General features: G+C 37.3%; 1 protein-coding gene across 1 annotated transcript in view; it reads left to right on the forward strand.

Annotated features, from left to right (window-relative positions):
• Positions 1 to 910: 910 nt before the first annotated feature.
• vps37ba (VPS37B subunit of ESCRT-I a) overlaps positions 911 to 15,890 on the forward strand; it is a 34,992-nt gene continuing 20,012 nt past the window's right edge. Inside the window, exons 1-2 of the mRNA XM_059336435.1 lie at positions 911 to 1,178; positions 11,844 to 12,015. Coding sequence (XP_059192418.1) covers positions 1,074 to 1,178; positions 11,844 to 12,015 — 277 coding nt within the window. The 5' untranslated portion in view covers positions 911 to 1,073. The remainder of the gene's footprint in view (positions 1,179 to 11,843; positions 12,016 to 15,890) is intronic.

Consider the following 15,890-nt stretch of genomic DNA (forward strand, 5'->3'; position numbering starts at 1 on the left):
GTGTGTCTCTCTATTGAGCTGTTACGCTGAGGGCGCCCCCTGCAGGTTTGGAGCATGCAGCGTTTTTCGTTTGCAGATCGTTTCTCGGTTTGTAGATCGTTTCTCCATTTGCAGCGCGTTTGAGTTTGTGATTTTGCATCGTTTCTGTACTTGAAGCTGTTTTCTCAAACTGAGACGTATTGGGCCGTTGCCGTCCGTTTGACCCTTGTCGGCCACCGTAAAAAATCACAAAGAGGAAAAAGAGAGGAAAACAGTAACATTTCATTTTCAACAAGTATAATATTCAAATTATTCTAACAGAGTTCACCGGGAAGAATTTGCCAGCAAAATATATAGTCAACAATAAGATCAAAGAAATTTCTTTTAAAATAATTCACAGAATCTACCCCACTAAATTTTTTCTTCAACGTTTTAAAAAAGATTTAAATTTGAATTGCTTTTTTTGTGAAGGACACCCTGAAAGTATTTTTCATTTATTTTGGTCTTGCCCTTTTTCGTCTAAGTTCTGGAAAGATATTTGTAACTTCCTTTTTTTTTCAATTGAATCTAATTTGTCCCTTTGTTTTGAAAATATACTGTTTGGTTTCACTGACTTCCCATACACAAAAAAAAATCAATATTACATTATAAATCTAATTATACTATTGGCAAAATATCACATACATAAATCTCGATACACCAAAAAAAATCCCCTCTTTTCTATATTTATAAGTGAAACCAGGCAGTATATTAATTCTATTAAACACTCTACTAATTTGAAAGCTGCTAAAACTCTGAATATTTGTAATTTTTATAATATTTTTGTATGACAACCTCTTTATGATTTATTGAAACCCCCTGGCGACGTTCTGATGTATTTTTTTGTATTACACCCCACCCAACTGCCTTAATAAAGTTTATTTAAAAAAAAAAAAAAAAAAAGTTCACCGGGAAATGCCATATTTCCGACAGCCCGTGAAGGCAGCACGGGGCCTGACAGACACTACTTCCTGTAAGAGAGGCTCAGTCAGCTGTCACAACCCGAGAGGCGAGAAGAGGATCACAGCGGAGAGAAACACACCACCGGAGCTAAAATGTCTAGTTTTTCCAACAAGTTCAGCGCTTACACGATGACTCAACTCAACGAAATTCTAGAGGACGACGAAAAACTCACAAATATGGTCCAGGAGATGGATGAGGTATGTTCAGCTATTCGCTGCTGACTCCTTTTTCTCCCTCACTGTTTTTCCCCTCGACCCTTTGTTGTGCTTCCCCAGCATATGCTCGCTACGGCAGGGCAATAGTTGCCTCTAATCACGTTTAGGATTTGATCATTAACACGTGTTGTTTTTCGAACTTCAGTGTTGTTAAAGCTAAATGATGGTTAACCTTGGCACGGAGCTAGCACTGTCTCAAGTTTGAACACTCGAGGATTCACACTTTGCGACATTGTTGCTCGAAAAAAACTGTATGTACCCAGACAACAGGAGCTGGTCTACATTCAGTCATGTGGATGAACGGGAATATGTTTTATTGGGCCACATGAATGGTGATTGCTTTGCATAAATGACTTGAATATAAGCAATGGCCTTGGTTCGACTCATTTCAGACAGGTCGTCATGCAAAACTCCACTCACAAATGTGCCAATTTATGAGTCATTGCTCAGGTAGAGGAAAACAGTACCTAACAGCCTTATCTAAACTATAAATTATTAACTAACTCAATAAATGAACCATAAGTAGTTCCAAGAACAGAGACATTATTCACACCAGTGGCTGAATTGTTGAATAAAGCCATATGCCCAATTCACCACTAGGGCTGGGCGATATGGACCAAAAAGTCATATCCCAATATATTTAGGCTGACGATCGATATACAGTATATATCCTGATATCTTTATCACAAAGAGAGAGCAAATGTTCAGTCAATGTCAAAACCAAATATGACATGACAAGTAGTTTTATTGAAATAGTTGAACAGTATACCAGTATACCAACAGGAGTACCTTTTTTAAATTCAAAGCTCCATAAAGTGCACATTTAAATAAAAAAAATATCTTAAATAAAAGCTGCAGCTTGCCTGGAGCAAGGATCACAGTGCAAATTTCAACTATATCGATATATGCGATATGGTCTAATTCCGTATCACATTTAAAAATATATCGATATATCGCCAAGCCATATTCACCACATTATTCTGTGGGTACACAATAGGTGATGCTACACGAAAAAGGTCATTTTGCTGGGTAAAATTCATGGACACTTTCAGAGTTGCTTTCTTCATATAGACAAAGGGCTGGGTGATATTAACCAAAAGTCATATCCCGATATATTTAGGCTGAATATTGATATACAATATATATCCTGATATTTTTATTGCAAAGTGAGAGCAAATATTCAGTCAAAGCCAAATATGACATTTCACAAGTAGTTTTATTGAAACCGTTCATACGTTCACATACATACAGTATAACAACAGGAGTACCTTTTTTAAAGAAAATCAAAGCTCCATAAAGTGCACATTTAAATAAAAAAATATCTTAAATAAAAGCTGCAGTGCACAATTTAAACTATATCGATATATGTGATATGGTCTAATTCCATATCACATTTAAAAATATAGCGACCTATCTTTTATATTGATATATTGCCCAGCCCTATATAGACCATTCCCTCATTTAGTTTTCTCAATGGCATTGCTCCAGTAGCACAAAGACTCAGCAATTTCCAATTAATATGTACCTGCTTTGCACTCTATCACAAGCTTGACCTTGTCATGATAAGCAGCTGATAAGGAAGGCTCAGTGTTTCCATACACGCATCAGTTACAAGCCATAGTCCTTATCAAGAGGTAGTGCGAACAGCTTGAACAACTTTTTGTACATTGGTTTCAGCTGCTGAATATTTCCCACACTGCTGCTAATTCCAAAATAGTCAATTCCAGTGTGGGCTTTGGTTTAACCTGCTGAATCAGCCCCGCAAAAATCCCCGGTGTTGGAAGAATTTTCCCACCGTGCTCAGTCTGTTTTTACTGTAAAGTGAAAACTCTACCAGAAACCTTCTGTCTTCATGTCTTACCCTACTTCACTAATTAGAAACATTAAACACACACTGTCAGGACACAAGCTTTTTTCTTTCCTGTTGTCATGGTGCTGTTTCTTTTACTGGCAGTCTCATTTAAGTTCATTTTGTGCAGATTCATGGCCAAAAAAATGTGATAAAAGCCTCTCTTCTCAGACATGAAGAACTATAAACTGCTATATGACAGCTCAAGTGTCTCACATCCAGTTTTTTTCCTCACAACAAGCAGGACGAATACAGGAAGTTATTAATAGCTGTTTGGGTAAATGTTGTGGTGTGAGCTGGCCTTTTGTGTTGTCAGTTCTGTTTTTGATCCACACCCTGTCTGATTGTCTCCATGGTTTCATTTTCCTCTTCCTGCAGTTTACAGAGAGGGAGGGACTTGTTTACTGCAATGACACTGCTGTTGTTGGCTTAAGTTAGTCATAAGATTATGGAAGAGATGGCAGAGAATCAGACAAGTAAATACAAGCCTTATTTAAAGGTGGAACTGTCTGGGAAATTCTTTCTTTGTTATACAGTGTATGGGAACAAAGGCAGTGGGTGTCATTAGGAATTGAGTGAAACCTGAGAGTGCTGAGAACTTCTGACTTTATAGCTGCAGCATACCGACGCCTGAGACGTGTGCTTTACTGTAGGTAATAGTCTTCTCATTTAGTAAAACTCACACTGAGGGCAGCGTGTTTTACCCTTTGAATAATGCAAATGGTCCTGTCATGAGTTCAGATTCAGTGCACTGTGTTTTTTTCACAGGAAATGACTTTTAATCTGTCGTACCTGTGCCTAACATTCTTTTAAACACTGAATGCAACTTCTATGTATGCATCTATGTAATAATATTATGTAGTAATAGTTTGTGGCTTACTCAGATAGCTTAACATATTTCTTTTCAGCAATATTTTGATAAGTTACTTTTATAGGGTGACTGGACTAAGGCTCCGTTTACATGATGACGGTCTGAACAGAAGACGCAAAAGTGGCGTCACGTCTTCACTTTTTATTCCGCGTTTAGACGAGCGTTTTCAGGAGGAAATCTGCTGCATACGGTGACGCTACAGTGTGTGAATGTGATTGGGTTTGCAGCCAGGCGGCATCACTTAAAGAGATAAGAGCATCTTTGGGCATGTGGAAGTTTTCCCGCCACACATTTTCATCAGCTACTCCTTCCTCAAAGTTCTCCACCATCACTAGATCTCCCAGGTCTCGTCCAAAGCCGTCTGGCTCGCCTCCCACCAATTGCTGCATCCAGAATGTGATGGAGGTAATTCCAGATCCTTCTCTGTTCACTAATACTATCTCTACATATCCTGTACATTTGGTGGAAAGACTCCTGTAAGTTTATTAGAGCTGCCAGAGCAGCTTGAAGGTCTGACGCATGGAAATAATCCCACGTTTTCTGGGGGCGGCTGTGGCTCAGTTGGTAGAGCGTTCTTCTACTAATCGAAGGGTTGGTGGTTCGATCCCTGACCATGGCAGCCTACATGTCGAAGTATCCTTGAGCAAGATACTGAACCCCAAATTGCTCCTGATGCTGTGTTCATCTGTGTGTGAATGAATTGCCAATGGTGGCAGGTGGCACCGTTTAGGGTAGCCTCTGCCACCAGTATGAATGTGTGTGTGAATGGGTAAATGAGTGCAGTCTGTAGTGTGAAGAGCTTTGAGTGGTCGCAAAGCGACTAGAAAAGCGCTATATAAGTGCAGGTCCATTTACCATTTACATGTTTATTTCCCTGTACTGGTACACGTATGTGATGTAAACGTGACGTGAGCAGATCTGAGCAGAGTTTTGTGCTTGTTTTTCACATTTTTGCGTTTTAAGCTCCAAAAGCGCCGTCACCGTCTAAACGAAAGACACTTCCCATAAAATATTTTGTTGTTTTTACCCGCAATCGTCCTTGTGTAAACGGGGCCTAAGGCCCATATGATCACGCTTTGTAGATGACCCAATTTTATAATATCAACACATGATGATTTGGCTCATTCAAGCTTTCTACCATACTTTACATTTTTTTAAAACAAGTTAAGATGAAGCTGAGCATCATCTCTCACATTTGGCGTCTTATCTTTTTAAGGTCTTCACTAATCCAGGAATGGTTTCACAGAGCATGCTTGCTGCAGGGTTAGGGTAAAGGAAGGGTTAGGATGAGACCAAAAACATTTGAGCCAAAGCTCATAAGAGTACAACTGTAAGTTATGTTTGCATACTTGCATTAGACTTCAATCAAAAGGGAACTAGTTTCTCCAAAACATAACCAAATCAGTTTTTTGTTTGAGCCCTACTCTACAACTGTTAGCCTATTAGCAAATTAGCAATTTGCAGACTGGACGCTAAGGGGTTAACATCCCCTCCGGCTCTGTGACTGTAGCTGGAGAGACTGCTGCAGGAGGACTGTGCCGCTTCTATTTGTTCTTACTCTTGTTAAGTCCCCCGCGACTGGTTAAGAAGAATAAGAACGAGTCTCCAAAAGTGCTAGTCTTAGCTTTGCGCATTGTTGAAAATGCCACTGTACAAAGTTCAGAATATCTGAACTTTACACTGGTTTGCTGTTTTGTTGACCTTTCAAATTACGACCAATAAAATACCAGCTGCAGACAGGAACGAGTTTGTTCTTGAGACAGAGTACATTTTTTTCCTGATTTGTCCGTCTGAAAAATGCAAATTCAGTGTCCGAATGGTCAGACAGAATATGCGGCTTGTGAAAAATGGGTCCAGTATTTACTATGAAACCAAATGGTCATAATCCTTTAATCTTCTCATTAGATTAATTAAACACAGGTGTGGCAGTGTCGAAAGGAAAAGAACCGTCAGTGGACTGTCCTTTTTATGAACTTCCTCTACTATATACTTACAATCTGCTGATATTGCCAGATTTCAGTCATCTTAATACTAATATTTAGGTACTTCTTGTCATAGAAACTGTGATAGTTTTGGCCAAGAGTGGGGACTCAGAAGAACATCAAACATTTACTTTTGTAAAGTTTGGGTTCAAACTCATTCTGTTTCCGCCTTGTGTGACATAGAGGTGGGCGATATGGCCCTAAAATAAAATTACGATATTTCATGTTTTTTTTGCAATAACGATACTCTTGACGGTATGACAAAATCCTGAAAAATATATAGAAAGTGTGATTTTTGTCTGTATAAATAAAAATCGTACAACAAAATAAAAATCAACCATAAATCTAAATTGTAGCAAATCTCAACAGTTGCCAAATACAAAAAATGACTCTTCAGTGCAAAATGGAAGTATTAGAAAATAATAAAAATAATACTGCAAATGCCATTGGTGGAATGTAACGAAGTACATTTACTAAAGTACTGTACTTAAGTACAATTTTCAGGTGTACTTAACTTGTGTATTTCCATTTATGTAACTTTGTACTTCCACTTCACTACATTTTAAAGGCAAATATTGTATTTTTTAATCCACTAAATTTAGCTGCCAGTTTAAATTACTTTTCACGTCAAGACTTAACATAAAAAATGTGAATAAACATTTTTATAATTTTACCCGTATTATCATGAACAATACGATATGGCACACCACTAGTGTGACAACATTTATGTGGTCTAACAATACAGGAAAAAGGAAGTGCAAAGTGGCATTTAAGCAGAAGAATTAGTACCACAAAATGAGCTTCCGGTTTTTATTTGTTGTGAGTGGCATATTACAGCAACCTGTATCTTATTGTGGGTTCATTACACTAGTTCTCAGAAATGCAGGTCTGTGGTCCATGCAGACGAGCTCTTAACCTACACTTCCTGTGATTTGAGGCAGTACAGGGAGAGTGGAGCGTTCCCAGCAGCAAACAATTATGTGTTTGGTTTGACAGAACAAGCCTGCAGTTATGGATGCTATTTAAAGGTCTGATTCTTCAGCGGGCCTCGTTGAACGAGCAAATCGGCTCTTGCAAAAAAAAAAAGGAGGCCGGTCACCTCAGGATATGAGTGCAGTGGTAATTGGCAAATTTATCCGCTTTTCCTGCGTGAAGTGTTGTTTTCTGTCAGTCCAACCACCAAACAAGGCCTGCCTCTGTCACTTTTACAAACTGTTCCATAATAAAGACCTACGCTGCTGTATTTTTAGAGTTTCCTACATGTTCCTGACTTATCCTGGTTGTGTTTGCATATACAACATGTTGGTTGGATGTGTGAAGTGAGTCATATGAGAAGTGGCAGAGGGACATTTTTTATCCAACCAAAAAACTGTGAAAAAGAAATGTTACACATTCTCAGGTTCCGCCTTCTCAAGAGGAAACATTTGCTGCTTCTCTGTCAGATATAATAATAAGTGAATATATTCTGGTTTTGGACTTTTGGTCAGAAAATTTGATTTGAAGACGTCATTTTCAAAATGTTATGCTCTTTTTTTAACCCATTTAAGGCGGGAAAGCATTCCCGCATTTCTACCATTAAACGGGGGGCGCTGTTGCGTTATTCTATCATTAAAGACGGGAAAGAGGATACGTCGTTTTGTTGTATTTGTAGTTTTTTCCACCTATTTTCAGTCTCTTGGCCAATGAAATGCATCAGAATACATGTGGGAGTGTCGCAGTGCAACATGGGACTTTTCCAGAACTTTGAAATCATCACCAAAAAAAAGACACAATGACCAAAAAGACACAAAATGACTAAAAAATGACCCAAAAAGACACTAAATGAGAATATATGTGGGAGTGTTGCAATACAACCTGGGACTTTTCCAGAACTTTGAAATCATCACAAAAAAAAGACACAAAATGACAAAAAAAGACACAAAAAAAACCCAAAATGACCAAAAAAGACACAAAATAACAAAAAAAGACACAAAAAGACACAAAATGACTAAAAAAAGACATTAAATGAGAATACATGTGGGAGTGTTGCAATGCAACATGGGACTTTTCCAGAACTTTGAAATCATAACCAAAAAACCCCCCAAAATGACCAAAAAATACACAAAATGACTAAAAAAAATACACAAAATGAGAATCATGTGGGAGTGTCACAATGCATCATGGGACTTTTCCAGAACTGAAATCATGGCGGAAGACGACTATAGCGGAGGGAGCTCAGATATAACAGCTATAAGCTCTCAAATACTTTTTGAATTTTATTTCTATCTGCTACAGAGGCTGAAAAATCTATTATTTAGTAGAAGAGTTGACACTTCTGTTGAATTTCCAGAAGAACTTCAGCTTTTAGGGGCTTATTTTAAAATCACTGAGGTTTTACAGGCAGTTTTTACAGCCGTTTTGGGCCTAAAAGGGTTAAATTGATACTAGTATTCTGGCTTCATGTGTGCAAGGGAGTCCAGTCTTCTCTGATTGGTCAGGATCTCAAGGTCTTCTGCAAGTAACCTATATATCTAACTTATATGTTTTTTGGTCTTTCGCATCTGCTCTCTCACTGTCTCTGTCATTGCAACAGAGAGAATAATAACAAAGTAATCAAGGATCTAAAAAACTGTGTAGAAACATGCAACAACCAAACCAAGACAACCGGTCTCCCTGATATTAGCATGTAGCTACATGTAGCAGTGTATGTGATGTAAACACTGCAGTAGAGTGCCTTGAGCAATGGTAATAAATAGAAACCTGTCACAAGAGTACACCAACTCAGGCCGACAGTAGAAAAAACCTGTTGGAAAAGTGTTGAGAACAGCTGGAAACCTGAGGCTTTTACTCTCAGGCTTAATTCTACATGCGTTTACCACATTATTTGACACTTTTATACATTTAACATGAACATCCAGCATTGTAATATCACATATAGGACAAAAAAATCCATGACAGCATATTAATTGATTGATTAATTGTGAAATTAGTTAATAATTGTATTTAGGGCTGCAACTAACGATTATTTTCATTATCTATTAATCTGTTGATTATTTAAACGATTAGTCGATTAGTTGTTTGGTCAATAAAATGTTGAAAAATATCAATCAGTGTTTCCCAAAACACAAGATGACGTCCTCAAATCTCTTGTTTTGTCCACAAACCAAAGAGATATTCAGTTTATTGTCATAAAGGAACAAAGAAACCAGAAATATTCATATTGAAGAAGCTGAAATCAGACAATTTTATCAGGCAAAGAACCATATTTGGTAACTTGAGCCAATCAGTAAATCATACAAGATTCAAGCTTTCCTTTATTGCCATTGTATTTAAATAGTATACAACTAAATTTATGTGTGCTTCTCATATATAAGGTGCTTTAAAAAAGACATTTAGACATTATGCATATGTAATAAGTAGTCTAAAAAGATAATAAATAGTTTAAAGGTTAAAGATAAAGTGGTGATGGATGCAAATGATGTGTTATTGTCTATTTAGGGTTGCTGTGAGAAAGAGACTATAATAAATATAATAATAATAATAATAATTACTCAATTGACCTCGATTTGCAATATTAAAATGAAATATTTTGCAAAAAGTCTTGCGTTATTCTCCAATATCACTTCAGGGTTGATATTTTCAATTTCCAGCAGTGCCCTATAAAGGGTTAAAAAAAACTGCTCAAACCAATTATTCGATTATCAAAATAGTTGACGATTAATTTATTAATCGGTTATTGTTCGATTAATCGAATTATTGTTGCAGCTCTTTTGTATTAGTGTTTAATATTGGGTTTCATTTAAATGTCACTGCCAGTGATTGAACTTTGCCATAATTTTCCAAGCTGCAGTTGACACTTCTGTACTTCTTTATTGGCTCACCTGACTGGAATGCAGTCATGATTATTGTTATTAGGTACACCTTCTTTGCTATGACATTTCAAAACACAGGTCTGTCCTGAAAAAGGGTCTTTTGTTTAGTAACAGGGTGGCTTTTACAACCTAATTTTTGTTTTGAGTCAGTCTGTCACCTACAGCTTAAGTTGCTAAATGCTGCTGAAAGAAACCATGTGACAGTTTTTATTTCTTCATATAACCGGACATAAACTGCTACCTGCAGCATGGCCGTGCATGTGTTTTAAATAGGGTTGTCACGATACTAAAATTTTCAACTCGATACCGATACTCTGAGGTCTGAGGTAGTGCAAAAAATAAATAAATAAATACAGTAAACAATAACAATTAGAGCAATATTTTTGGCTGTGTGTGTTGCTGTTTGGTTGCAGGTCGACTTTTCTCTGCTTCATTCTAACACTTTTCAGTCACCAACATTTATGTGAACTTATTAACTCTATTCTTATGTATACTGACACTGTGTCAATTAACGTAATATGGGCATACTGCGTGCCTGATTTATTTATTATTATTGTTATTATTATTATTATTATTATTATTTATCGATACTTTTGAAAATGAGTATCGTATCCGGATGCAACGTTTTAGTATCGATATTTTTTTGAGTATAGATACCTTTGACAACCCTAGTTTAAAACATATATATATATATATATATATATACACAGTACAGGCCAAAAGTTTGGACACACACCTTCTCATTCAATGCGTTTTTCTTTATTTTCATGACTATTTACATTGTAGATTCTCACTGAATTCATCAAAACTATGAATGAACACATATGGAATTATGTACTTAACAAAAAAAGTGTGAAATAACTGAAAACATGTCTTGTATTTTGGATTCCTCAAAGTAACCACCCTTTGCTTACTAGAATATAAGACATGTTTTCAGTTATTTCACACTTTTTTGTTAAGTACATAATTCCACATGTGTTCATTAATAGTTTTGATGAATCTCCAATGTAAATAGTCATGAAAATAAAGGAAACGCATTGAATGAGAAGGTGTGTCCAAACTTTTGGCCTGTACTGTATATATATATGTATATATATATATATATATATATACACATCACATCATATCACATCTTTCAAGTTTGAGAGTTTTATTGATTTAGACTTATCACTGTTAAAAGATAAGCGATTGTAAGTTTTCCTTCCTTGTGAAGAAAAGGGGCTGATTTTGAACAGCGGTGACACATTTTGTCGTCATGATTTTCTAAATATGTGAGAGGCTTGTGGGAGTTGTGTGGAAACTGGCAGGTTAAGTGTGATGATTCATAGTAAATGACACAGAGTTATTTATCTTTATTTCATAAATGTTTCTCAGCAAAGAATTGACCAAAGTCAAATATGATATGGTACAAGTAGTTTTATTGAAACCATTTATTTAAGGGAACATAAATACTGTATAACAGGAGTACCTTCTTTTTTTTTTTTTTAAATCAAAGCTCCATAAAGTGCACATTTAAATAAAAAAATGTCTTAAATAAAAAAAAGCCTATGAAATAAAATAGGCCAATCTTTTTCTGAAATAAATATATTTACAGTTGCAAGAAAAAGCATGTTTATTGTTTATTGTTAAAAAGATCCCCATTAGCTGTCACCAAAAGTGGGAGGAGCTAGTCTTCCTGGGGTCCACAAGACAAAACAAAAATCACTTAACAATTAAACATTGTAGACATTATTATATACGTCATCAGAAATCATTCCGAATAAGTTATTACATTCATATCTATTACATGAATTCTCACTTTCATACAGTAAATATGTTAATTCCCTACTCACAAATTTAAATAGTGCATTCTCAAGTAATAATTAAAAGATACTTTACTATTCAGTTCACGTATATTCAGTGGGCAATTATTCCAATAACTGATAGCACGATAAATAACTGTTCTCTTTAAGGCATTTGATTTTGATGTAAGAGGATAAACCCTTCTCTTAAAACTCAATCAGTCAAGAGTTGTGAATTGAAGGCAACACACAGGTTATCCCATAAAGATATTTCATCTGACATCTCTGGGGTTTTTGTTGTTGTCTTTCTTAGATGGAGGAAGTCCAGCAGAGCAAGGAGAAGACACTGGTCAATAACCGAACCCTGGCAGAGCAGAACCTGGCCCTGCAGCCCAGCCTGGAGCACAAGAAAGAGGAGCTCACCAAGCGCTACAGCTCTCTGCAGGAGGGCTTTGAGTCCTACCAGCTTCGCAAGTCCACCCTAGGTACAGCAGCAGGACAGCTATCCCACACTGCAAAAAAGTGTCTAAAAACATTAAATCTGAGGGATTGATCTTGCTGCATGGACGGATAATTTCACTTGACAAGATTTCTTGAATTAAGATTGTTAAATCTAGAAATTAGCATTTTGAACGCTTAAAATAAGAAATTAACTCTTAAAACAAGATAAATTAAAGCTGCAAGCAGCGATGAACTGGCCCGAGCAGAGTGCACTGACAATTATTAGCTAAGTAGTTAGCTTAGCAAGCTACTTAGCCAAGAAGTTAGCTAAGTATTTAGCTTAGCAAGCTACTTAGCCAAGAAGTTAGCTAGGTATTTAGCTTAGCAAGCTACTTAGCCAAGAAGTTAGCTAGGTATTTAGCTTAGCAAGCTACTTAGCCAAGAAGTTAGCTAAGTATTTAGCTTAGCAAGCTACTTAGCCAAGAAGTTAGCTAAGTAATTAGCTTAGCAAGCTACTTAGCTAAAAAAAATGGATATGGGTCATTTTTGACCCATGTTGTGCATTAGAAGCGTAGTGACAGAAAAAGGGATTTTATTAAAAAATGAATAAAGGAAAACACAAAATTTAGGATGTATGATGATCAAAAACTATTTGAGGAAAACCTGGAATACTGAATGATGAAAATCATTTATTGCAAAGATATAGAACATAAAATCTCTATCGGGTCACTTTAGACCCATGTTGTGCATCAAAGGGTTAAATCTAGAACTAAGCATGTTGAATGCTTAAAATAAGAAATTAACTCTTAAAACAAGATAAATTAAAGCTGCAAGCAGCGATGAACTGGCCCGAGCAGAGTGACCTGCAAATTATTGTTTCTTACCAAGATAAAAAAAAACCTTTAGATTTAGAAGTGTTAGATAATGTATCTTGTTTTAAGAGTTCAACATGCTTATTTCTAGATTTAATAATCTTAATTTAAGAAATCTTGTCAAGGTAAATTATCTGTCCATGCAGCGAGATCATTTCCCTCAGATTTGCTGTTTTTGTCTTGTTTTTAGACACTCCTTTTTTTGCAGTGAGAAAGAGAAACATTTTTTATTGATTCCTTTCTCTCTCTGTCTTGAATTTTTAATGTCACCCAGCCCTTGAATGTGGACGTCTTGATGTAATTGAAAACTGATACATAAGCAAATGCATGCGGGACAAACTTCAAACAGGGCACCAGACACATTATACACAGTAGGGTTGGCCGATCATTTTTCAAATAGTCTCGTCATGGTTACTGAAGATCACTGATGGGTGATCAGATTGCCTGTCTGGCAGGCAGGCTACTTTGAACACACAAGTGTAGTGCCAGTTAGTGGTGTGGCCATTAGGGACCTGTGTACTTTAGGCTTGGGTGGTATTATGTTATGCCAGGGTATTTAATAATCCAGACGGTATGATTTTCATTACTGTCAAAAATATAGATGCCCTCTTTCAATCTATTTAAACTGGTAGAATCAAAATGGGCTACAGCCAAATGCACCAAATTCAAAAAAAGCCCACCTTTAGCTTCCCAGCAATAAGCAGTGTTTCCACTAGGGGGAAAGTGTCCACCGGGAAAGTCTCAGGCCACACCCTCTCTAAAGTCCGCTCACTCTGCGTGTCTCCACTACAAGTTAGCCCCCAGAGCGATTTTTATAGACTCTGGAGGTGACGTTTGGTTTTCACCGTCGCTAACTGTGCACAGCGTCAGCAGCTGAAAGCAGCATGGCTAATTATGCACAGAGTCTCCACTGATCATAAACATAGTGATTGTGAATTAACAGCATCACTAACTGTGCACAGAGTGTCTGGTGCTTGTTGTAAACAAACAGAGATAACTAAGTGAACACCTCCTGCAGCAGCAGCACATACACACTGTACTGCTACAGAGCTAACTGTAGCTAACTGCAGCTAACGGCGGCTCCGGCTCGTTAGCGGCTCGTTAAGAAGAGTAGGAAGGAGTCGCTGGATTTGTCTCCAGTCGCTTTCTTAAGAAATAGTCGCTAAGGGGGTCTGAAAAGTCACTAAATTTAGCAACAAAGTCGCTAAGTTGGCAACACTGCTTTGCCGGCTTTTACAAATGGCGTGTGTTGTTGTCGTGTAGAGTACTACGTCACATCCTGCTTAGCGATCTATCCAGTCAGTAACCAGGCTGTTTTCAGGGGAGAAAAAAGACCCTGCTCTTCTACAGGGACGAAAAAAGTCCAGACAAAAGCTGGCTCCAGACTGCTCGTATTCAAATTAGGGGCGTTTCGGCGAGTGAGACCCGCCTCATTCCGGGTATTGGGTGGTAGTGGAAAGTAGATGAACAGTTGTTGAGATGTGTGAAGGACACACTTAAACTAAACCCCCTTCTTTTAGCAACTTTCTCGCTAATGTTGTTTCGAGGCTATTCAGGTCTGTTCTAAGCTGTTTTAGCTTAGTATTTATTGATGGCTTCTCTCTCTTCCTCTCCTGCTCGGTTTGTCAAATGTTTACTGATAATGATATCTATAATAAGTGTAGTGCATTTGCCATGTAGGAGGCGAGGCGTGGTGAATTGGAAGCGCAGCTCTGCACCATAGATGTTAGCTGCTGTAGGTAACCAGCCTCCATTAGCTGGTGTGGGCGGCCTAATGTAGCCTTCCAGCAGCTCCAGAGCGGCCAAGAAGCTAGGGAGACTTGGCATAAGAGACGAAAAACTGGTTTATAATTAAGGATCTTAAATTCAGTGGTCACTGGTGCTAATTAGCAGAGCACAGCGGGCAGTTGTGAGACTCCACCACAAACATCTCTATATGCATTTTTATTATTTCTGATAGTAAGTTTGTTAAAAATCCCCTTAATATTCATCCTTTCAATTGTTTATATATGATATATATGATCACCAATTGGTACAACTCTAATACATAGTGGACATTACTAATTAAAATAATTTTACTTTAAACTAAGGCTGCACGATTATGGACAAAATGATAATCACGATTATTAATCACGATTATTCATCATGTTAGAGAAAGCATCTGTATTATTATTGCACTACTTTTAAACAAACAATAGAACAGTTTTAAGTGTCTGGTGCTTGTTGTAAACAAACAGAGATCGCTAAGTGAACACCTCCTGCAGCAGCAGCACATACACACTGTACTGCTACAGAGCTAACTGTTAGCCTGTTAGCACATACACACTGTACTGCTACAGAGCTAACTGTTAGCCTGTTAGCAATTTGCAGACTCGACGCTAAGATGTTAACATCCCCTCTGGCTCTGCAGCTGGGAGAGACTGCTGCAGGAGGACTGGGCCGCTTAGCAGCTCGTTAAGAAAAGTAAGGAGTCTCTGATAACACCAGAAAAAGTTGCTGGATTTGTTGCCAGTTGCTTTCTTGAAAAATAGTCGCTAAGGGGGTCTGAAAAGTCCCTAAATTTAGCAACAAAGTAGCTAAGTTGGCAACACTGCTTGGCCGGCTTTTACAAATGGTGTGTGTTGTTGTGGCGTCGAGTACTACATCACATCCTGCTTAGCGTTCTATCCAATCAGCAACCAGGCTTTCTTTTTTTTTTTTTTGAACTTTATTGCCTTTATGCACATTTACAGACAATTAACATCACAAAGGAAAACAAATCAAAACATCTTGAGATTGGGTTTCATCTGTCACAAAAATGACACTGTAAAGGGTATTACACATATTTTATCTGGTTCTGTACTCCAAAAAAATAAAAATAAATAAATAAATAAAAAGGGCAACCAGGCTTTCTTTAAGGGGAAAAGCGGCCCCGCCCCCTGGTGGTTGGTTGGTTTAATCATGGCCGCCAAAATCGTGATCATGATTAAAATTCGATTAATTGTGTAGCCCTACTTTAAATTATACTTTCTACAGATTTTTTGTATAATACATTTAATTAAATCAAT

This window comes from Centropristis striata, chromosome 7 (assembly GCF_030273125.1).
Source record: "Centropristis striata isolate RG_2023a ecotype Rhode Island chromosome 7, C.striata_1.0, whole genome shotgun sequence".
Lineage (NCBI taxonomy): Eukaryota > Metazoa > Chordata > Actinopteri > Perciformes > Serranidae > Centropristis > Centropristis striata.